The sequence below is a fragment of the Macaca fascicularis genome, chromosome 15, assembly GCF_037993035.2.
Source record: "Macaca fascicularis isolate 582-1 chromosome 15, T2T-MFA8v1.1".
Taxonomy (NCBI): Eukaryota; Metazoa; Chordata; class Mammalia; order Primates; family Cercopithecidae; genus Macaca; species Macaca fascicularis.
In genome coordinates, this window is record NC_088389.1 from 18474466 (window position 1) to 18497891 (window position 23426).

General features: G+C 40.7%; 1 protein-coding gene across 18 annotated transcripts in view; it reads left to right on the forward strand.

The window, feature by feature from the left end:
- The window catches only part of MAPKAP1 (MAPK associated protein 1), a 271024-nt gene that overhangs the window by 148453 nt on the left and 99145 nt on the right, over positions 1-23426 (forward strand). For 13 of the 18 annotated variants that reach the window (XM_074016541.1, XM_074016545.1, XM_005582208.5 and 10 more), the window contains 2 exons: positions 1504-1680; positions 17856-17965. In XM_074016541.1, the coding sequence (XP_073872642.1) occupies positions 1504-1680; positions 17856-17965 (287 nt within the window). The remainder of the gene's footprint in view (positions 1-1503; positions 1681-17855; positions 17966-23426) is intronic. The other 5 variants (XM_015436556.4, XM_015436557.4, XM_074016549.1 and 2 more) reach the window with 1 other exon arrangement.

A 23426-nucleotide genomic window follows, 5' to 3' on the forward strand; every position in this document is an offset into this window, starting at 1 on the left:
GCTCCCTCTCTTTCAATAAGCAGAGTTGCAGCTAAAGATTTGTGAATTAATTGGGAAAATTGCAAATCAGGTAGTCAGTGAAATAATTCATTGTCACATCCAATCAATAAACTTGGTAAATCAACTCATTTAATTCAAAAAATGATCTATATAGATCAAACAACCAATTAAACAATTAGCATACACTTTGCAATTAATTAATTTAAGCATCAATCATGTAATTAAAACTCCAAATTTAAGCTTCAGAATTTAGAATTCTACTGCCTTGTGAACTATTGGGTTCCTGCTTCTGAAGCTCGCATACTTCTGAAGCTCGCAGGCTTGCTGTTTCACAGCAAGTTGAATTGATTGCAGTTTTACACTGTCTGTATGTTGGTACAGTTTCCCACCCTTTTTGAACAGATCAACTTTTTACTTCCCCCAAAGAGGGTATGTGTTGATTCTAAACTGGGCAAGGCTGCAATCTGGGAGTACTGTCTGGACATTCTGGGGAGTGGGAAGTGTGCAGAAGTAGTCAAGAGGGCCAGGTATCTGTGTCAGGATTAATCCGGTCATTTGCTTTTACTCTGCTAAGGATCTGTGGTGTTTGAAGGCAGATTCTACCAACTGAGTTAGATACTCTTTAGAGAAGGGAGAACTGTGTGGATTGTCTTGGTTACCTTGAGTATTTCTCCTGATCTAGAGCACAGATATTTTCTTTTTTAATTTTAATTTTACTTTTTTGAGACAGGGTCTTACTCTGTTGCCCAGGTTGGAGTGAAGTAGCACCATCATAGCTCACTGCAGCCTTGACCTCACAGGCTCAAGTGATCCTCTCACCTCAGCCTCCTGAGTAGCTCACCACCATGTCTGGCTAATTTTTGTATTTTTAACAGAGACAGTGTTTTGCCATGTTGCCCAGCTAGTCTTGAACTCCTGGGATCAAGCGATCTGCCTGCCTCAGCCTCCCAAAGTGCTGGGATTACAGGCATGAGCCACCATGCCTGGCCAGATATTTTCTTAATCCTAACCATAAATCAGAGGCCTCTGACCACCACCTTCCCCGTGGCCAAATAATCTTTCCCCCTTTACAGTTTTGTTTATATCTGTGTGTATATATATATATATAGTTTTTATTTTTTTATTTTTTTTTTTACATTTGTATTGTCGCTAGTGTAGTGCTTGTTAGTTTTCCTCCCTACTATGCTGTAAGCTGCTGTTAGGGCTGATACTAAATCTCACCTTTGATCTAAGAGGTTAGGTTCTTTGTCATAGCTACAATAGGGTTCAGTGAATGTTGCAAGAACAGAGTAGTATGAAGACCTTCATTTCACACTGTTTTTCTCCCCCTTTGCATTGCCATATGTGTTCTCTCTATCAAATGAAGTAGGATTTGGGGTTTTTTACTGTATCACCAGGCTTGGGGTAAAGTCTCCTCAATTTGCTTGCTGTGCACCATACTCTCTGGTCTTCTTGTCCCTTCGCTACCTTGGTATTCACTCACCTTTTTGATTTTCCTTTCAGTGACAATGTCAGTGCCTACTGCCTGCATATTGCTGAGGATGATGGGGAGGTAGACACCGATTTCCCCCCGTTGGATTCCAATGAGCCCATTCATAAGTTTGGCTTCAGTACTTTGGCCCTGGTTGAAAAGTACTCATCTCCTGGTCTGACATCCAAAGAGTCACTCTTTGTTCGAATGTGAGTACTGACTCTGTTATTTCTCTCAGTATGTCATCCCAACCTTCTAGCATTTTGAATCTGATTTTGGCTTCGTTCATCAAATAAATGATATTTGGCATCTGGAAAGTCCAGTGGTAATAATGATAACTCCCAGAGAGATGTTGAGGATGACATTCACGTTGTATTTCATGCCTGTGCACCTAGGCTACACAGACGGCTTTGCAGTGGCCTGTTGTGTGAAGCAAATCTCTGAACGGCAGGTCCAGAGCCAGGCCTCTGGAAACGCTGGTGCACTGGGAGCCTAAGGAGCAAAACTTCTGGGTTTGCACCTTCTCTGCGAGGAATACACACTAAATGAAAACATGCACTGTGGCCACTTCTCTCTTGTGACTTAAAATACTTTCCTCTCAGACCAAATTTGACCTTCCCTATCAGTTGCCTACCTTGAGACTAAGCACACGTCTTAAACTCTTTTTGTGCCTTTCTCAGAAAAGTGTGTGTAAATGCATAAGATAAAATCCACTGGAATATAAAAGTATTCTGTTATTTAAAGTTATCAGATTACTGAACAAATTCATGATATAGTAATATGTGTGGCTTTACTAGTAGATTAAACAATAAGATCCAGCTGCATACCTAACAGTAACTCTTGAAGCCCATTGTTTCAAAGCAGTGATGAGCATAAATGGCATTTGAGAAATCTGCAACAGCTGTAACGTGCTGTGGTGTTAGCTATGACTTCTGTTCATGACAGAGTCACTGGCACTGTGATTCTACTGTGATTGGTTGCCTACACTTGTAAATCAAGGAAATGTAAAATATCAGAAGTTAGTGAAAATTAAAATGTAGTTTTTATCCATTCAAGTTTATAGAGCTCCTGAATTTTATCCACATGTCCCAGTTGTTAAGGGAAAATCTGCTGCATTTGGATTTTACTCTCAAATATAAGCTTTTTTTAACCTAGGCCTCAGCAGGCCTTCTCCTGGCCATCTCCTGGGAACAATAGCGATCCCTTTGGCACCCCCTGCTGTTAGTAACCAGCAAATTCACTGTTCAAAAGAGGGATTGCTTTAGAAGGCATTTCTCCATCTCTCTAAACATACTGTCTGTGTTTGAGATTGTTATAGAAAATAGGGTTATGTTACATACGATATATGAGTATTTTGGGTCTTTCTACCCTTGAGCAAAGAAAGAATACCTGAGTGCCCGGGGGTAAGCTAGGGAGTAGGCCCTCAGGCTTTGATGGTGGCCATTTCATCCCTACTACAAGGTCAAGTTTGGTGTGTATAACAGCAAATTTTTTCCTGCTTTTTCATTTTAGAGGTACTAAAATAACTTTAAAGAGTATTTAAAGTAATTGAAAAGTTGGCCAATGATGCCTCCAACTTAACTATTTTTAATCTTGTATAATAATATAATCATGTGTATGTGTTACTCAGTTTCACTTGTAGCACACATATATTTTGTGTTATTTTTACTTAACATTAAATTAGGTTGAGCTCACGCCTGTAATCCCAGCACTTTGGGAGACCAAGGCAGGCCAGGATTTGGGAGGCCAAGGCGGGTCAGGAGTTCGAAACCAGCTTGGCCAATATGTCAAAACCCTGTCTCTACTAAAAATACAAAAATGAGCCGGACACAGTGGTGGGTGCCTGTAATCCCAGCTACTCAGTAGGCTGAGGCAGGAGAATCGCTGGAACCCGGGAGGCGGAGGTTGCAGTGAGCTGAGATCGTGCCATTGCACTCTAGCCTGGACGACAAAGCGAGACTCTGTCTAAAAATAAATAAATAAATGATAAATTATAAATGTTTCAGTATTTGTTCTTAATTCCTACAGTCTGTATTTATGTGCCAGAGATCTAGGCAGAGACAGCACTACCCTCATGGAGCTTACTATCTAGTAGTGAGACAGTTGTCAAATAATTAAAATGTGATAAGCAGTGTAAAAGAAAAGTGTATGGGATGCAGTGGAAGCCGATCGCAGAATATTTAGATTGCTTCGTTGTGTGGTTTTAATAAGTAATTTGATGATGACAGTCATTATCTATATACCTTTCATTCTGTTGAACAACTTCCTTAGGATCACACCTTGTAAGTAGGATTATTAGTCACAGAGTAGAAATGTCTTTAGACTCACTTTTTATTGACAAATAGCCCTCTGAAAGATGTCCTAATTTACAATGCTACCAACAGAATTCCTAAAATCATTTTTACAGTTTTACCATTACAAGGTATTAGAAGTGTTTTTTTCTACTTTAAAAGATATGCACAGTGGCATTTCAGTAGTTTTTACTTACATTTTTATTGATTATTAATATGACTAGAACTTTTTCTATGTAAATATTAACACATGATCATAGCAGTCTTTTGAATCAAAAGTCCTTTTTTAAAGCAAGAGGCTATTATCACTGAGTTTTCAATAGAGTGGAGTGGGGCTAGGATTCATATGCCTTTCCAGGAGGAGCATCCAAGACTACACAGTGTTGCACTATGAACCCTGCCTTCTGGAGAATAGGAGGAGGGGGAAGGCAAAGAGTAACAACTGCTTTAAACTTAATACTCTGTTTTTTGATCCTGAATTTCTCCCACCCCTGTGTTTCCACTCCCAGACACACACATAGCCCAATCCTTTTTCTATTTTAAAATTCAAGAGAGTTTATTTGATGTGTCTGGAGTGCTTCTGAAAACACGAGGTAAAGTGAAATCTTTATATGTGAGCATTAAGAACAAAAATGTCAATAAATTTTCTTTTTCTCAGTCGTCTGATGAAATAGTGCAGATTACTGACCGTTTGCCCTGTGTGTATTTTCTTGGTTCAGCAACCTCTTACTTGCCTTTCTGGTCTATATTCTAAGTTAGTAAAGCTTCTCTTACAAATGCAGAACAGAGCAGACCTTCAGGAGTCTCTAGGGATGTGTCTAAAGTTTCAGAGAAGGAAATCCCAGCAAAATAAATAAAGCCATAACTACTCCTCATCACTTCCCACCTTCACTCCTTCCACTTGTCTCCCAGTAGAGGAGGGACAAGAAGTGGCTGGGAAGACACAGAGCTGAAACAGAAAGAGGGAAGTAGGTTTGACAATAGGGAGTGAACTAATACTTACTAAGGGCCAACTATGCATATGCTATCTCACTTAATCCCAAAAAGACCAGTTTTTATGAACAGTTTAGGGACGTGGAAACTGAGGGTAAGCAGTATTGTTCTTAGGCCTAGATTTGACCCATCCCTGACTTTAAAGTCCATGCCCTTTCCAGCCCCCTGCCGAGAGGTTGAGGCTGGGAAATCCGGTGTTGGTTTAACCTGTGACTCTCACTGTCTTAAGACTGACATTCAGCCACTGCTGTAGTGCAGAGGCGATGGCATGGTGGACTCTGGAGCCAGGCCACTTGGATGCCGATCCTAGCCTTGCCCTTACTAGTGGGTGTGGTCCTGGATGAATATTTAACTGTTCTGTGGCTCAGTGAAATGGAGATAATAAAACCTATCTCACAGATCAGTTATGAGGATTAAATGAGTTAATAGATCTGAAGCACTTAGAACAGTGTTTAGCATATGTACGCATCATCTTAGTGTTAGTTGCTGTTATTGTCACTATTAATAAACAACCCTTGGAGAGCAAGAACTGAATTATCTGTGCCCACAATACTCAGCATCACTCCATTACTATGATAGATCTGCCATACGTATTTCTTGAATGGGTTACTGAGTAGATCTTTTTGCCACTTGTACATTTTTCTTCTTCTCCTACTTTGTGTTATAGCAGAGGAGGGGTAGTGTTTAGGTGGACGTTGCTCAGCTGGACTGAAGAAGTTGAACTGGAATAACTTTCAGTGAACATGGGCAGTGGGTAAACGTTAAGGATCTACAGACTTTCAAATGAGTCCTCTTATGAGCATACATCCTCTAAGTTAATAGCAAGACCATTAACTTCTTGAAGACGAGGAAGGCACAGTCTTATTGTCTCTGTATCCTTAGCACCCAGCACAGGGCTTCGTGGAGAAGGAATGACTGAATCTTCAGGTGTCTGTGAGCTGCCAGGAAGACACTTGACCCAGCACTATGTCCCACCTTGTTTTCTAAGACCTCTTCTCCTCTTTTACACCTGTTCCTGCCTTTCAAATGCCAGGAAGGCCCAGGTCGCCTTCTGACCTTCAGAGGCCTTCACACCAGCTATTCCCGGGGCTCCAGTACCATCTTTGCCTCTAAGTGTGGCAGCACAGACTTTGAATTTAGGCAAACCTAGGTTCACGGTTCCGCTTCACTAGCATCTGGATACATGCATGACCTTAGACAATTTTACTTACCTTTGTTAAGTCTCAGTTTCTTCATCTGTAAAATGTGGATAATAGTAACTTTCTCATGGAATTGTCATGAGGGAGTTTCTTAAATGTAAGTTACATACAGAACTCTTTTAAAGGGAAATAAATTCTCCTAAAGTCTCAATGTTTATCCAAATGAGTTTTTTAATAATGCTACTTGGATACATGCAAATATAAAGTTCTATAATGTTTAGCTATAAATTCAATGTTTTTACACAACCTGAGCAAAATTACAAACTAAATACAGATAAAACCATAGCATTAATAAAATACAAATTAACAACTTTAATGTAACATATGATGTTTTGCTGAAATTAAACATTGCTGATGTTGGGTTTAATTGGGTGTTAAATGTTTTACTTGTCAACTTGAGTCTTTTGATTTTCACATGAGACACCATGATTAACATCCTTTTAAACGGTGTATTTTTAACTACTAGTCCATTATTTTAGTGGGCCAATTGATTTACAATGTGTCCCCCCACACAAACACATAAATTTTAAATACTCTTTACTAGAAAATGCTTTTTTTTTTTTTTTTTTTTGACAGCGTTTTGCTGTGTGGCCTAGTCTGGAGTACAGTGATGTGATCATGGCTCACTGCAGCCCCAAACTCCTGGACTCTTAAGGACCCTCCTGCCTCAGCCTCCCAAGTAGCTGGAACTACAGGCATGTGCCACCATCCCCAACTATGTTTAATAGAGACAAGGTCTCACTGTGTTGTCCAGGCTGGTCCTGAACTCTTGAGCTCACGCAGTCCTCCTACCTCAGCCTCCCAAAGTGTTAGGATTATAGGCATGAGCCACCACTTCTAACCTAGAAAACTCTACTTTGCGTTTGGCCCACCATGCTTTCTCTTAGTATGATCAATTCATGGTGGTTTGCCCAGGACTCTCCCTGTTTCAAAACTGAAAGTCCTGTATCTATGAGCACTCCCTGATGCTCACCTCCAACCCCTTCCTCCGTCCTAGGTAAGCCACATTGGTCACTCTACTGTATCTGTTGCTTGGTCTGTACATAAGTGGGCTCTGCCTGACTGATACTTGTGCATAGTGTGACTTGGCAGCAAACAGCACAGATTTTTCAGAGACCAGCAAGACTGTTCATAGAGATCCTTGTGCCCACTGAATTATCTCACCATTTTTCTGTATTCAGCAAACAAGTTCTGTATGCAGCTTGCAGTAATGCCATTTGACTTTCAGTAAGTTCGTTAGTGATGTTAAATAACTAGCTGCTGGAACACATAACCCCCCAAATCGCACCACCTTATCCTAGGGTTGGCAAACTTTTTTTTTTTTTTTTTTTTTTGAGACAGGGTATTGCTCTGTCACCCACACTGGAGTGCAGTGACATTATCTTGGCTCACAGCAACCTCTACCTCCCAGGCTCAAGCAATCCTCCCACCTCGCTGGGACTACAGGCATACGCCACCATGCCCAAATAATTTTTGTATTTTTTGTAGAGACAGTGTTTCACTATATTGCCCAGGTTGGTCTCAAACTCCTGGACTCAAGTGATCTGCTCGCCTCAGCTTCCCAAAGTGCTGGGATTACAGGCTTCAGCCACCGCTTCTAGCCCAGCAAACTTTTTCTGCAAAGGGCCAGATAGTAAATATTTTAGGCCATTGGCCATAGAGTTTCTGTAACTCAGCACTGCCATTGTAGTATGTGAGCAGCCTTAGACTACATAGACAAATGGGCATGGGATAGATTTGTTGGTCAACTTCTGGATTTTCCCAATAAGTTTCTTTCTTTCTGTCTTGCCCTTTCCTCCCCTCCCTTTTTTTTGGATAGAGTTTCACTCTTGTCGCCCAGGGTGGCATGCAGTGGTGTGATCTTGGCTCACTGCAACCTCCACTTCCTGGGCTCAAGCAATTCTTCTGCCTCAGCCTTCTGAGTAGCTGGGATTACAGGCACCTGCCACTATGCCTAGCTAATTTTTGTGTTTTTAGTGGAGACGGAGTTTCACCATGTTGGCCAGGCTGGTCTCGAAGTCCTGACCTCAGGGGATCCGCCTGCCTCTGCCTCCCAAAGTGCTGGGATTATAGGCGTGAGCCACCATACCCAGCCTAATAATTTTATTTCCTGTTCACATTTGTCTGATGTGGGCCAGGTGACTCTCTTGGGTATTTCTCCTCTAGGCAGTGGCTCAGGGCTCCCCAGGTGGGTGAAAAATGGGGAACGTGGAAGATGAGGAGTGAGGAGGGGCCTACAGCTATATCTGTCTCTCATACACCCCCCCATACACAAACAGTGACATATATAAAATATGTGGTGACACATATAATTTTGCTTTTAGTTCAATGAAAAGCATATATAGCTATATATATCTATACATCATATCATATCATACATATATTGATATGTATAGATAATACATCTGTATATGCTTTTCATTAGACTAAAATCAAAGTTGTTTTTAATTAAAAAAAGTTTTTAGAGACAGTGTCTCACTATGCTGCCTAGGCTGTACTGGAACTCTTGGGTTCAGACTGTACTCCTGAGTAGCTGGAACTGGAGGCTCACATCACCGTGAGAAAACACGTTTTTAAATTCTGAAACTTAGTCTGTAAATTCATCTGTTGATTCTTGGGGGCTCTTGAACCTCAGGAAATGCTGCTGTGATTATTAATATTAGTTGAGACTCTGGCATGTAGGAATTGTTACATAGTTGCTATTATTTCTGTCAGGAATTCTCGGTGGGAATACTTTACACTAAGGTGAGAATGGGGTTATTTTTTATTATATAATTAATATGTGTCCATTATAGTAAAATTGGGAAATAGATCTATTTCTGCTTTTAAATTTGTCTTCATTCCATCATACAAAAATTGTGAATTGTTATTTTATAATTATTTACATTTTTTAAAGAGGAACTAATTAACTTAAATGAACTTCTCATTGGAAAAATGTTCTGTGGTGGGAACGTGTAATTGGATGTCTTCTGATGTTCTTACTAATCAGGACTAGATCTATCTAGCCTTCCCTCTAGAACCCCTGGGCCCCAGGAAACCCCTGGATATAGAGTTGTTGTTTGGAGAAGGAGAATGGATTATTCTAACAACTTGCAAATTAGGAGCCTGCTAATGGAAACTGCCTCTTTTAACAAACTACAAGTGGATTCCTAAACTATCCATTGTTCCTGATTGATTTTGGACAGAGCAAATATGTCTATAAATGGGAATCCCTAACTTGCTGACTACTTTGAGCCTAAGCAGTAAAGATGTTTGGATATCAGGAGTGTCAGGGAGGAGAAGTAGGGAGTGGGAGGAATGGGAAGGTTTTTGGCTGGCCCCCAAAACCAGATAAAGATCTGGAACTCAGATAGTGTCCTGCATCTCGAGCAGTGTTTCTTGCCAGCAGTGACCAAGCCAAAGCCTACTGTTCCTTTAGACAAAGTAGGACAAGGGAGAATGAGATCCTGAGTGGGGTAAGTGCCTCTCAAGGGTAGGGACCTGCCTTGTTTGTCTCCTTCTCCCATTCCCAACACAGGCCTAATTTAGTCAGAATTTGTGAGACTGAGTTGAGTTCAAAAGTGGCAATGACAAAAACAACTGTGGTAATATTACCTTAAATGTGTTGACATTAATGTTTCATACCAGGATTCTTCTCTGGAGTGGGGGAAAAAGGGCTTTAAAGGAAAAAAAAAAAAAAAAAAAAGAACAGTCAAGGCCAATAAAATGGTCAAAATCTCCTTAGAAGTCAGAGCAGTTAAACTGTCTCACATATACATATATATGTGTATATATACACACATATATGTGTGTGTGTGTTTTCCTTTAAATATTTGATATATTAGAGGAACATGAGGAAGGAACAGTTCTAACCAAGAGCTGTTTGGGTAAGGGGTTATCAGGTAACAGTAGAGGGTCTTAGCCCAGAAGCTGGGCTGCCTTGGGCATTGTGGCCCAGCAGGCTCCCAGAGACTGCCTTGGCTTCTCTTGGCTGTGCAGAAAGGGAAAGATGAGCTGCTTTTTTAAAGAGGCATGCCCTGGGTTCATTCATGCTCTTTTCTGGGCTTTTCAGAAGAGTGGGGAGTTTTAGTATACCATCTTGATGATAAATCCACAGTATACCCCAAGTGACCAGACCTTTATTAAAGGGTGTCATTAGCTTGAAGCCTTTCCTTCTGTTATATGCTATTGCCTTGTGGTCTAGAGAATGAAAAAAAAAGGAGTGGGGGAGGGCAGGGAGAACATTTTCACACACTCATTCGGTTTCATGCCTCTAGTAGACACTATCTCATTTATTTCTTTTTTAATCACTTATTTCTTTTCTGTGATATTTTAAAATTGGCCACACCCCATCAGTAAAGTTTCTTATACACAATTCACTTTTATAATATGTAAGCTGAGGCTCAGAGACAGGTAGTTACTAACTCAAGGCCATAATGTTTGGTAAGAGGCAGAACTAAAATAGAATAAGGAATAAAAGAAGATGCTTGTGTTTTCTGTAACCAGGCCTGATGATATGAGTATAAATCATCCTGGTTATTTATTGTTTGCTTGAGTCATAGAGGACCAACTGTGTGTTGTTTCTTTTCATTCTGCTGTATTAGCAAACATTTTCATTGTCCAGATTGTCCTCGTGTATGGAAATGTAACATATGCAGCCTGTTTAATTTTGTATTTGTAAATCTGACTTGATTTCCTTTTTGGCAACAGCAACTGTCTAGAGAAAAGAAAGGATTTTTCTTTGTGTCTGTTTAAAGTGACAGAAATATTGGAGCAAGTAATAAAGATGGAAAGCATTAATTACACACTTCTAAGAATTTAAAGGTCAGACAAGCTAAATATGTATGTTTTGCTCACTGGAATGTCTTGAAATTGTGCCAGGATTCGCTTTGTTCCTACCATAAAAGCACACATTTTAAATAACCATCAACTTACTTTGTATCTAAAAATTATACCAGATTGTTGCTTTAGTTAATATGTATCTTCAAAGTCGGGAGCTCCCATTTCTGAGCCCATGTGATTGGTTTGGTGATGCTTCCCCCTTTGGCCATGTTTAGTTACTATGTCTCATTTTGATTTCCTCTGTTCTCCCCTCAGCTTATGTCGGAGTCTGTCAGCTGCTGCTATGTACATGTCAGGCTAGTGACTTGGAATGTTTATTAATACAATGTCAGTCTTGCTGTTGAAAAAACTGTGATGCTTCTCAGAAGGTTGTGATAGAACGAAGCGTTTGATTTCCAGATCCTGTCTGCACTGCATGGTGAATACATTCTCACATGTTATGCAGTTCACTGACCTGACAGTTATGGAACCCCGCCTGGGACCCCATTTCAGCAGGACATATTTGAACAGAAACAGTTTGCAAAACTTTACACACTTAAACTCCTGCCAAGGCAAACTGTTAGCCACTTGAGTTTGTTATAAATACCCAGTGGCAGTGGTTGGAAGTAGCCCACGGTGTGTTTTATATTCTGAACGGAATGTGAATGTCTTTGCGGTTATATAGAGTAGTAAATAATTGAGTTTGATTAGGGAGAGGGACCTCATTATCCCCCACCTGTGCCCAGCTGGAAGGGGAGGGTCGAAATGAAGCCATTAGCTGTCTCTCTTACTGGCATCTCAAAGAGCTCAAATACATCTGTGTCTTATTTTCTTTTCTGGCACAATCAGTCGAGCAAGCTAAGCAGGCATGACCGGATTTGGCAAGTCCCAAGGACTCTGGCAAAGATACACAAGGAGAAGGCGGAGGGCAGTCATTTTGGCTTCTCACTGCCCATTAGTCTAGCGAGTTATGTTTTTGGAAAATGTCTGTTTTGAAAAAGAGTACTTTGTCCAATGTCAAACATCGCATGCTCCCACAGTACGCTTTGATCTTTTAAAAAATTTTTGGTCAGTGTAAGGAGAAACAAAATGTGGCATTCACACTAGTGTCAACTCTTTATGAATAAAGTAATGCTCAAAGTTCTTACTTTAAAGCAGGCATGCTGCAGTTATTACAAGGCCTTCTCTTGCTCATATATTTCCATTTTCTACCTTGAAATGCTGGAGAATGAACATGCATGGAATTGGACCAGAGCAGGTTGAGAACTAGAGTATGTCTTCATCACTATTGGGAACTGGTCAGGACTGGAGACTCGAGAACGGCTCTTAGCAACCTTTTCCCACTTCCTGCAAACTGAGACTGTGGCTTTTGAAACCATGACTTTCTCCGAGGTCTCTAAAAATCTTGTAGGTCATATGGTTACACTAAGAATCTGGACATGTATAGTCAAACTGAATTTGTTACATTGGAAGTTGAACCTTTTCCACAGATTGGGTCAGTGGTTCCGGCATGGAAGATGTGCTGTCTGGAAGTCGCTTCTTTCCCTGAGTCCCTAAGACTCACTTTGCGGCTGTGGAGGGATTAACAAACACAGACTTCGGAGTCTAGCTGATCTGGGTTCAAGTCCTGGCGCCTTCAGGACTTATTAGTTGTATAACATATTAACTTATTATATAACTCCAGACAAATGTCTCAGCCTTGCCAAACCTCAATTTTCTCTGTTATAAAATGGGACTTATAATAGCCCCTACCTTTTCTAGGAGGATTAAACAAAGTAAGTGCTCAATAAATATTGAATATTATCATTGTCTCATTATATATTCATTGTACATATGAAGAAAATGCTTATGCTTATTATATATTAACTGTTTATTAAACATTTATCTTTTTTTTAACTAATGGCTGGCCTATAAGCATTTATTATATGACAGGTATTATGGTAAGTACTTTAGAAGTATTTTGCCTTTACAGCAATCTTACAATCCAAGAAAAATTATCATCCTCATTTTGTCGATGAGGAAATGAAGTTAAAGTGATTATGTTGTTATCCATAAAAGCAGAGGTGGGGCTTCACACCAGGTCACTTTATTCTAGAGTTTACTGGGCTCTGCTGCCTTCTGGTGCTGCCACCGTCTCTCCTAGCATGGTTTAGAGCTAAATGATGACTGCATTTTGAGACATCATCCCCACTAGGAAGCTCTGGGGCCCTCTGACCTCTGTGTGGCTGGGTTAAGTGCCCTACGTTTGTTTCCGCAGCACTCTGAACTTGCCTCTGCCTTTGTGGCTGTCACACAGAACTAGAATTGTTTGTTGGCTTCTTGTCTTTCTCTCCCACTGGACTGTGCAACTTGGGTTAGGGACCATATTGTTGATTTTTTAATCCAAAACAGGATTTATAATAGATGAGTGATCTCAGGTAAATTCCCTAATGCCTTCAGCCTCAGTTTCTATAAAATAGGTGTAATAATTGTACCTATTTTAGGATTGAATGAGTCAATACAGATTTATTTTAAAAAGCTTAAAACAGCACCTAGCACATAGAAAGTGTTCAATAAATAGTCGTTGCTGTTATTATAATTGTTCAACAGTGGACAACTTGTGCAAATCAAAAAGTTCTTAATAAATGTTGTTGAAATTCTTTACACCACCATGATTTTTTAATTTCCATCATCACTATTCAAAGATAGTGAATTAAGTTGAGGTGGAACATACCTGCATCATAGTTAACACTTTCAAAAAGGAAAGCTTTGAAAACTGAACCCAGAGTGCTCCCCTTGGAGCTCTTGGGAAGCTTTGATGCTTGGGCCACAGGCTGCTCACTGACAGTGCCCCTGAATATTGCCACTAAGCTCAACATATCACACATTTTAATGCCCCTGTGTTACCAATGACAGGCAATGAGTTTTGAGATCCTCACCCCCCCCCCCCCATAAGCAGTCTCTGTTAGGAGGCAGGGGAAGGAGGGGCTGAAGTGGGGCCTCTCCTCTTGGGATGATGACTTAGGACAAGGAGAACAAAAGAGAACTAACATCGACTCCCTTTACTGTTTGCCAGTCATAGTGTGAGGTGCTTGGCATTCATTGTCTGTTTCATCCTCGTGACAATTCTATAGGGAAGTAGCCTACTCATTTCATGGATGCAGCTGAGGTTCCCACATGTTACAGCAACATCTCCGTTAGCCACAGAACTGGGATTTCGGTCAAAGGGTATTTAACCTCCAGTCTCTGCCTTTTCCTCTCCAGTGTGCTGCCTTCCAACTTGGGTTCTGGTTCCAGCTCTGTTCCTAAAGATAGAATCTAAGCTTTTCAGATGAAGACTTACGTCCCTGTGGGCTCTGTGGCTCCCACTGCCTCTCGCTTACTGCTTAGTACAGAAAGGCTGCTTGTGTTGGGTTCATGCTGGCATACAAACTTCTCTGGGGTAACTGAGTGGCTGTGCGCTGGGACGGTGCGCACAAGTGAGGAGTCTCTTTTTAAAATGCCCATACATTGTTCAGTGGTTACGAGACTTGACAGGACCTAACTTTGAATTGACTGAAGCACTCCTGGCAGTGTTTCATCCGCTCCCTGACATGGAATTTCACCCTAGACCCAGCATGGACAGCCCCAGGAGCCATGGGAAGGGCAGCTGCTGCTTTTCAGTGTCCATAGAATGCCCTGCTCTGAGGGAAAAGAAGTTGTCTGTCCCTGAGGCGAGCAGGAGGAGGAGCGGTTTCTGAGCCGAGACTTTGGGTCGGTGTGTAGCCTGCCTGTTCATCCGAGGGCTGATCACCCCGCCACAGCTCCTAACCCAGAGACTGGAGCACGTGCCACAGGGCAGGCAGGCTGGGACCAGGAGCACCCTGTCTGCCTACTACCAGCACTCCCCCCCGGATCATTGTCCTCTCAGCCTCAAACCCAGCGTCCCACATTAAGTAAAGGCTTTAAAAGATGTATTTCAATAGACTTTTTAGAAAGCCCATAAAAAATCCTGGATATAAAGAAATGAGGCATAAAACCCAGAATGTTTGGAAGTCAAGCTGAAAATTGTGGTGGCAAGTCTCCATCTCCACTTGTTAAATGGGAGCATAACTTAACACTTACACCTAGACGGAGGCTGAGAACCACTTGCATTCTATGCTCTTACGTTTCAGAAACATATGAGGGTATTACTCAAAAAACAAAACCCTGCCCATCTCCCCCGCAAAGCGCTCACTGTAGACGTGGAACAAGATCCAAAGTTGGCATTCGTCTGGAGGGAAGGGAGCGGAGCGTGGGACTGACCTGAGGAAACTCTTATTAGGTCTGCCTGAATGTGCAGCACGCAGGGCAGAACCTCTTTCTCCTTTTAACGTGCACGTTTTGACGGAAATGGAGCCCCAGAGTAAGATACTGCACACTCACGAAGGTCCATTCCGAGGGCCGTGTGTGCCCCTTCCCTTCGCTGTTGTTTTCATTTTCCTCTCATGAACCTTGCTACCCTGGCTTCAGCACGGAGGCTGTAAAGGAAGATGGAGAGCCGAGTTACCTCAGAATGATCACTATCGTTAACATTCACGGGTGGTTCACTTATCATTCCTGACTGCACAGACATGGCAGCCGCTCGGAAGCGTCCGCAGGTGTAGCATGGTGATACATATTACATTGTGCCACAATGGATTTATGTATTCTGTAACAAAAGAAAAGTGTAATGAAAAAATACAGAAGGTAATCCTTTATTCCTCCACCACACAATTTATCAGTAATGCCTGTGGATGATAAGTGCCAGGGATTTCCTCTGCTTGCTTTAACCTTGTCACCCAGGTACGTTTTGGTAAAATGACAGAAAAATACAGACTGGGGATTTTCCTCTGCTCAAAAATCTTTTAAAAGGACACTTTTAATTTATGGAAGTTAGTCCAAACACAAGGCTTCCTTTTGAGCTTTTAGTCTGCTTTTGCTGAAAAAGATAAACGTATTGGCTGGAAATAATGCTGTCAGCCGGCAGCAGAGTAGGAGGAAACGTAAGCAATTTCTAAGCAGACTGAAATCTACAGTAGTTCCGCTAGAACCAGGTGGATGGCAGTTCATGAGGTCCAGGCCAGTACTAGTTTGTGAGTACCCGAGAACTTGTGTTCTCTTTTAGGCCCTACTCATCCATCGCCCAACATATTGTCACAGATGGAGCACATACTGACTTCTGAGGAGAAAGCAGGGGAAGGCAAATCTGATCGTGGTTGACTGGCATTTGTTCCAAACACACACTGGCCTAGCGCCAGAGCAAATACCCCCAAGTTTATAAATGCACAAGGCACTTTACATTTCAGTACTCTTGCCAAAGTATCACTTACTGCATCGCTCCCTAAATATAGTTTTTTAAAAAGAGCTTTTTCTTATTTTGCTTTGATCAGTAAAATAAACTTTTAAAGATTGTTCTGGGATGGGGTCCAGCTTCTGAGGTAAAGAATGGCCGGGACTCAGGCATGATTCAGTAACAGAGTGTTCAGTAAAATTAGCTTGACAGTTCTCAGGCCTGCTGTTCGATAGCAAGAACTTGACCAAGTTAAAATGGATGATGGTGCTGGCCAGACCAGCTTCGGCTTTTGCTTTTTAACAAATGGAATGTCAAGGATTAAACAGCAAGCCGTATGGAGAGGAGGGTTGTGGAGATGTCTCTGTATTAGGGAAGCAAATTAGGTCCTTGGTTTTGAGATCGACCCCCAGCCCCTATGGAGAGTCAGCCACCTGGTTGGGTCCAGCCTCGGCTTAAGACCCTTCCCAGCCTGTCCTACCATTGGGAAGCTTTTCCAGAGCTTAGCTTGGGGCTTGGCTTTTCTTTCAGATTTCTTGTCAATATGAAGTTCTGCCATGTTTTTTGGCCATGTTCCCTTTAGAGATTCTTATGGAGAAATGGGAATGCGACCAAACTCCTTGTGGCAATTCCCATGTTCCATAGTTGGAAACTTGGGTCCCGTTTGTTACATGAGCTACTTGGAATTGGTCTGTTTTGTTCCAGTGCCCAAGCGTAGTGAGTAGTATTTGTGATACTTGCTATTGCAATTAACAGTCTTGGTGAAGTTATACCTCACACAGGAGATGGGCTTCTGTTTTTAGAGTACTTGTTCCTTAGCAGTTTTTTTCCAATCCAGATGAAGCCTTTCCCCCACCCAGTTGGATTAATTGGAAGCTTACAAGGAGTGTTAGTGTTTTGTCTTATAATTACTTGTGCTTCAGCTAATATTTTGACTTTCTAGGACTAAGTAGATTAAAGCATTCATACTGAAGTGTATAGACTGTATTAAAAAAAAAAATACAGCCTGGTGCGGTGGCTCACGCCTGTAATCCCAGCACTCTGGGAGGCTGAGGCAGGCAGATCATGAGGTCAGGAGTTCAAGACCAGTCTGGCCAAGATGGTGAAACCCATCTCTACTAAAACTACAAAAATTAGCCAGGCACAGTAGCAGGCGCCTGTAATCTCAGTTCCTGGAGAGGCTGGGGCAGGAGAATCGCTTGAATCTGGGCAGCAGAAGTTTTCTGTGAGCCGAAATTGCACCACTGTACTCTAGCCTGGGTGACAGAGTGAGACTCCATCTCAAAAAAAAAAAAAAAAGAAAGTGTATGTGTATGAATAAACAAATATATTTACTAGCTAGTTAGAGCATTTTATTTTCCTCCTTCTCAATTACTTTGGGGTATTACTGCCCTCTGGCCCCACATGACATTTTTTTTTTTTTTGTCTGGGGCTCCATTAGCTTAGTATGATGGCAGTATCTGCCTGTAGTGACATCTACTGATACAAGCCAAGTTTATCAGTTGTCAATCCTTGTTGCAAGATTTGGTTTGGAAGCCAACACTAGGAACCCTGCTGCTGACCCACGCAGACCACTTAGGCTCAACTTGGACAAATTAGAAAAACCTTCCCTAAGCCTGAGCTCTCTTTCACTTGGAACTGCTCATGCTAGAATCTTTTATCACCACCCCTCCCATCCCCCACCATTAGAAGTATATCTATTCAACCTATTTTTAAATAATTGGTACCTCAGTATGCACTTACTTTAAAACTTGCTTAAACACAGTGAAGATCGCAGTAACATCTCTCTGGATGAATGTTGGTGATGATGTAATATTTGTCTTTTCCTACAGAAATGCTGCTCATGGATTCTCCCTTATTCAGGTGGACAACACAAAGGTTACCATGAAGGAAATCTTACTAAAGGCAGTGAAGCGAAGAAAAGGATCCCAGAAAGTTTCAGGTGGGATAGTTAAATCATATTCTCACAGTAGTAGAAGCTTAACCCTTATTAAAAGGGCATAAGGCATGTGTGTGTGATGGCTGGCTAGATTGTTTCAGATGTCATTGCTAGAAGGTTTGGTTAGCAGATCTATGCAAGAAAAGGTGATTGTACATTGCCCCTGGGCCTCAGAAAGGGACTGGCTCAGTGGCATATGTGAGAAGAATGTATTCATATCAATTGTGGAACTTCCTTCATTAATAATTTGTGGTAGATTCAGACAGAGCTACTTGTGCTGATGATTAGTTGATGTAAAGCTGTCTTGAAAACCGAATCAGTCCTAAACTTGAATCACTACTTTTAATTTCATGTTTTCACATAATTTCCCATGGGAGAACTTTTAGTTACTAATGTCTCTGGTATGGGGAAGAAAAGAAAAATTTCTCTTCATCTTTATCAAATGAGGGCAACCCTTTAAAAAAAAAAAAAAAAAAAGACAAAAAGGCAAGTCACTTGATGTGCACAAATAACCTAACTCCTCATTACCCAACTTTATATGGAAAATATGCTTATAGTATTAGATGTGATATTTAAAGCATATATACCAGGATTGAGAAATAATTATCTTGAGAAATAGCTCAAAGATCTGTCATATCACAGACAACTTTAATATAAATCAACTCATGTTGAATATCTTAGCTCTGTAAATAAAGAGACTTCTTAAACACCTTTGATTTCACCTTTTGGAAAGGAAAAAACGCATTGCTGGCGCTGAAGAAAATAGTTTTGTGCTCTTTTTAAGGGGAGGCATATAATCTGTTCCAGATTTAATTAGCTATCTTCAGATGAAAGCTGAAGTTTTAATAAAAGTTAGAAGAGATAACACAGTGAAGGACACGGATGAGCTGTCTCAAGGCCATATTCCAGGGGAACGATAAGAGCTGTAAAAAATGGCAGAGGAGAGCAATTGAATGGAGCAATGAAAATCTGATTCTCATAAAAAAGAGAGAGAGAGAGAGATGCTGGTAGGGGCGGTTGTAGATGAGACCTGCTAGCGTCTGCAAGCAATTTGGATGCTTGCCAGGAGTCATTGTTCACCCTCGGCTGTGGCGGCTCCGTCCAGATGTGCCAACTGCACGTTTCGGCTTTTGCCAGCTGACTGCGCCGTTTGATAACCAGCTCTCTGGATGCCCATCACTGGCCGCAGAGATAGAATTAAATGATGATGATCTTCCCACAAGTTGGGAGAGGAAACAATGCATATAAATCTTGATTTCATCTCAGCATGAGAAGTCTTTATCCATCATCACTCATAATGAACAAGTCGTTAGCTGGGATGAATGGTGTTCTGGTTTTTCCAAACACCTCTTTTGTTCATTTTTTGGGTGACTTTTATCCATTGCATGGGGGTCAAACTTCTTTGCATTTAGGGGATGATTGAAGAGGCACAGCCACTCCTTCCCAGTGAAAAGTGGATATTTTGGGGTTCCAGGTGCCAATCGAATAGCTTTTAAACAGCTTCAGATAATCAAAGATATTTAGTAGGCATACACCCTTTCAGATCCTGGTTCTTTACTCTTGTTTTGTTCCCAAATATTTTATATAAAAGTATATTTGTGATATAATGCATTATATTCTAAGAAGGCCTTATTCTGAATTGTCCAAGGAGAAAGTGAAACTTTTTAAAGCTTCTTAGTAAAAATTCCACTGTCACAGATTTTTCATACCATGAAACTCCTGTGAACTTATTTAGATACAGCTGAGCCAGTATCTTTCCTTCTGTCTCCCGTCGTCTCTGTCCAATTGCATACCCGTTTTTCTATGTCCATTCCCAGCGCTTATCATACACACATTTATTTATGTTCACCTTTGTGTACACATTACTGCCATTTCCATCAGAATCTTTGCCATATCCTTGGCAAAGAGTTAGGACTCGGTTATCTGAAAAACAGTGATCTGCATTATTTATTCCTTTTCATACAAGAGAAGCCAATTGAGATTGATACATTTACATAAATTACTGTCTATTTTCTTAATCCAAAAAGCTTTTTAACAAAAGAAGCTCTTTCTGTAGCTTTAATAAGTCTGGTCTCATAAAATAGAAGGATCTCCAGTTTGGTAAAGATATTTGTTTAAGCTTAGGTTGATAAAGGCAGGGTACATCTTGTGTTTTTGAACTTTTGTATGAGTAGAGTTTTTTGGGGAGTGATTAATGAAAAGAGGAAAATCCTCTTGTCATAGAAAGTAACACATAGAAAGTACTTAAAAAATTGTTGGTGCTCACAGCTGGCTATGAAATACCTATTAGTTACCTATTATGACACATGAACTTAGTCATGAACTTGGTGGAAAGAGATGCCACGTTAGAGGCACTCATCCTGCATTTCCTGAGCCTCTGTCACAATGACCGGCTTAGTCTTTTCAAAAATGTGCCTACCATGCCCCATGTCTGGGACAGAATTAGAGTGAGCAGCCCTGTCATCAAACAGCTTTTACCTGATTGAGTACAGAACAGCACTTGTCTCTTTGCTACCCTTATTGAACTTCAGTGAAGAAGGAGGGAAATACCACTTCAAATCAAAATACATATGCCATGTAGAGTCAGTAGTTATCACAGAGGTTAGTTGTGCTAAAACAAGATTTCAGAAATCCTTTGATAGGCTAACAGTGAACTTGTTCCTTGCCCACAGACATTTCTCTTCCCTTACCTTTTTTCCAGACTGACTACACAACTGTTTGTTTGATAATAATAATAAATTTAGAACTTAAACTATTTCATTATTAAATCAAAATGTAGGCCTAATGGCAGTCCTAATATTTGCTCTGTTGTCCTTCAGTGTGGCACTCCTTCCCCAGTTTTCATTTGTGAAAAATCAGAAGTTGGTATGTATTTGAGCAAAATAACTCTTCTTTGTTTAGGTAAATAGCTTTGTCAATTGAAGCCCTTAGGGTTTTAAAATCATTCTGCTTTTTAGGATAGACTGTCATTTACAGACACTTGTAACTGATCTAAAATTTTGATTTGCATTATTTATAATTATTTCATCAACTCATAACTATGAACATTGCATGGTTTTTTTCCTATTAATATTCATGTGAAAAGAATATACTATAGTAGTCTTTTCACAGTATGTTTCAGTCAATTCTCTGCTAAGGTCTATTTTTTATGCCTATTTTTAAATGTCTCTTTTAAAGTTTCTCTTCAACCTTTCTTTTTTTTTTTTTTTTTCACTGACCCACTTGACATTTGGAATCTACCTGCATTGGCAGGAAGTCCCTACTATTTAAGAAAATTGTAATTGGAGAATCCAGTTTTAGAAGAATTAGATGAAGCCTCTTTATTCATGTTAACAGTTGGGTGGGTGTGTTTTTGACACAGTAAAGAGTGGCTTGTCAGGTCCCTTGATTTAGGCAGTAAAATACACTAAGCTGTTATTTAGTGAATAAAGGCCTTAATTCAAGTTCTCCCTCTGTCAAAGTTACCCTCACAATCAGTGACCTTCTGAGTTTCTTAGTACTATGTTGTTGTTGTTGTTGTTGTTGTTTAAAAATGCTGTTAACCATCAGTCCTTCCCAGCCTTCTGAAGCATTATGTTGGACATGACAGACACACTGCTGAGAAAGTGATCAATTTCAGTTTTTAACATTGACACAGAAATATAGATACCTCTTAATCTACAAAAGAGAGCGTCAAAGTGGGGTTTACTAAGCAGAATAGTTTTCTGCATAACGTCACAATAGTCTCATTATAAAATAGAGGTGATTTTCTGTTGTCTGTGGAAAGATTGAACAGGAGCATCTTAACTTTTTCTTATTCCTGTCCATTCTTTTGATATGAAAGACAAATTTTTATTAGTCTGAAGATTATTTTAAAAAGTTCTTATAATATTGTTAATAAACCTAGTGACATTCATTCCTACTTTTATAAAATTTCACGAAGAACTTGAAAGAAAAGTGTTAGCTTTGTCAGGTGGACTCCCTCCTAACTATATCTGTTTAGAGTCACAGAGCACCTTATTGCTTGCTGATTTACTTTGTTTTCACAAGACCCCTAGAATGTCACCAGTGAGATAGCCTGCGGGGCTTTTCAAACATTATTCCGCAAAGTACTGCTAGGAGCAGAGGGGGAGTAAACATGTACGACAGGGTATGGGGTTCTGGTCTGAGGGACAATTCATGATGGCATCATTGGACTCTTAAGTTGTATCTTACAAATTCATGTGAAATGTAAATATCGATCCATAATGTATCTGTAGCTGTGTCGTACATTCACTGACGTGCTCCCCTGTGTCAGACCTAAGGAGGATCTTATTCTAGAGCAAGAGTGTACATAAGGGGCTGAGAGGGAGAATGATAGAATGGAGGGGAGCTCTCTGCATCCTATAGGGTGTTCAGGGAGCCCCTGTCTGAGAAATTGACATTTAAACAATGACCTTCACATTTAAGCTATGAACAGTTTAGGAGCAAGGCAGGGACAATGCCAATCAAAGCAGTGGCTTGCCATATTTTAGTGTAAAAAGAACATTTAAGATTACTTTGCAGTTTACTTAACCCCCAATCCCGCCAAAAAAAAAAAAATTATAGTAAAATTGATCCTTTAAGGGAGATAAAGCAGGTGCTCTGCACAGAGTGGCACCATCATCTACCCATTCACCTGAGCCACATACCCAGCTGTCAGTCTTGAATTTTTCCTGCACTGTCTCCCCACATCTTATCCATTAACAAGTCTTGTCAGTTTTACCTCTGGAATAGATCCTGAATCCATTTAGTTGTCTTCATCTCTGTTGGAGGATGGGTCCAAGTCACCATGACTGTCCACCTAGACTGCTGAAATAGCACCCTGGATGGTTTTTGTGCTCGTGCTCTTGGCCTCTCTCCAGTCTGTTGTTTACACAGCAACCAGAGAGAGTTTTAAGATACGAGTCTGTATAGAATTAAATCCAAATTTTTAACCACTGTGAAATACACTGAGGCCCAAAGAGGATAAGAGACACACAGAGAGTATGAACACAAAGAAATAAAAGAACTTGAAAGAAATGGAGAAAAAAATACAGAGTTGATGATTGCCTTATGACAGAGGGATACAGATCAGGCAGAGACCCTGGGCACCCAAGGCCGTGGGGAGGTGCAGAATTTCGAGCCTGTGGCCCACTGTGAACCTGCTGTGGTAGACTGGCTGCAGCAGGGTCAGTCACCAAAATACCACACACAGTAGGCCTTACTTTCATGCCAGATAGACTGAGAAAGTTGTAGACAGATGAATTTTTTATTATTTCTTAAGAGTATTGTAGCCAGGCACAGTAGCTCACACCTGTAATTCCAACACTTGAGAGGCCAAGGCAGGAGGATCGCTTGAACCCAGGAGTTTGAGACCACACTGGGCAACATAGTGAAACCCTGTCTTCACAAAAAAAAATTAAAAATTAGCCAGGCGTGGTGGCACACGTGTGTAGTCCCAGTGACTGGTACCTGTCAAATATAT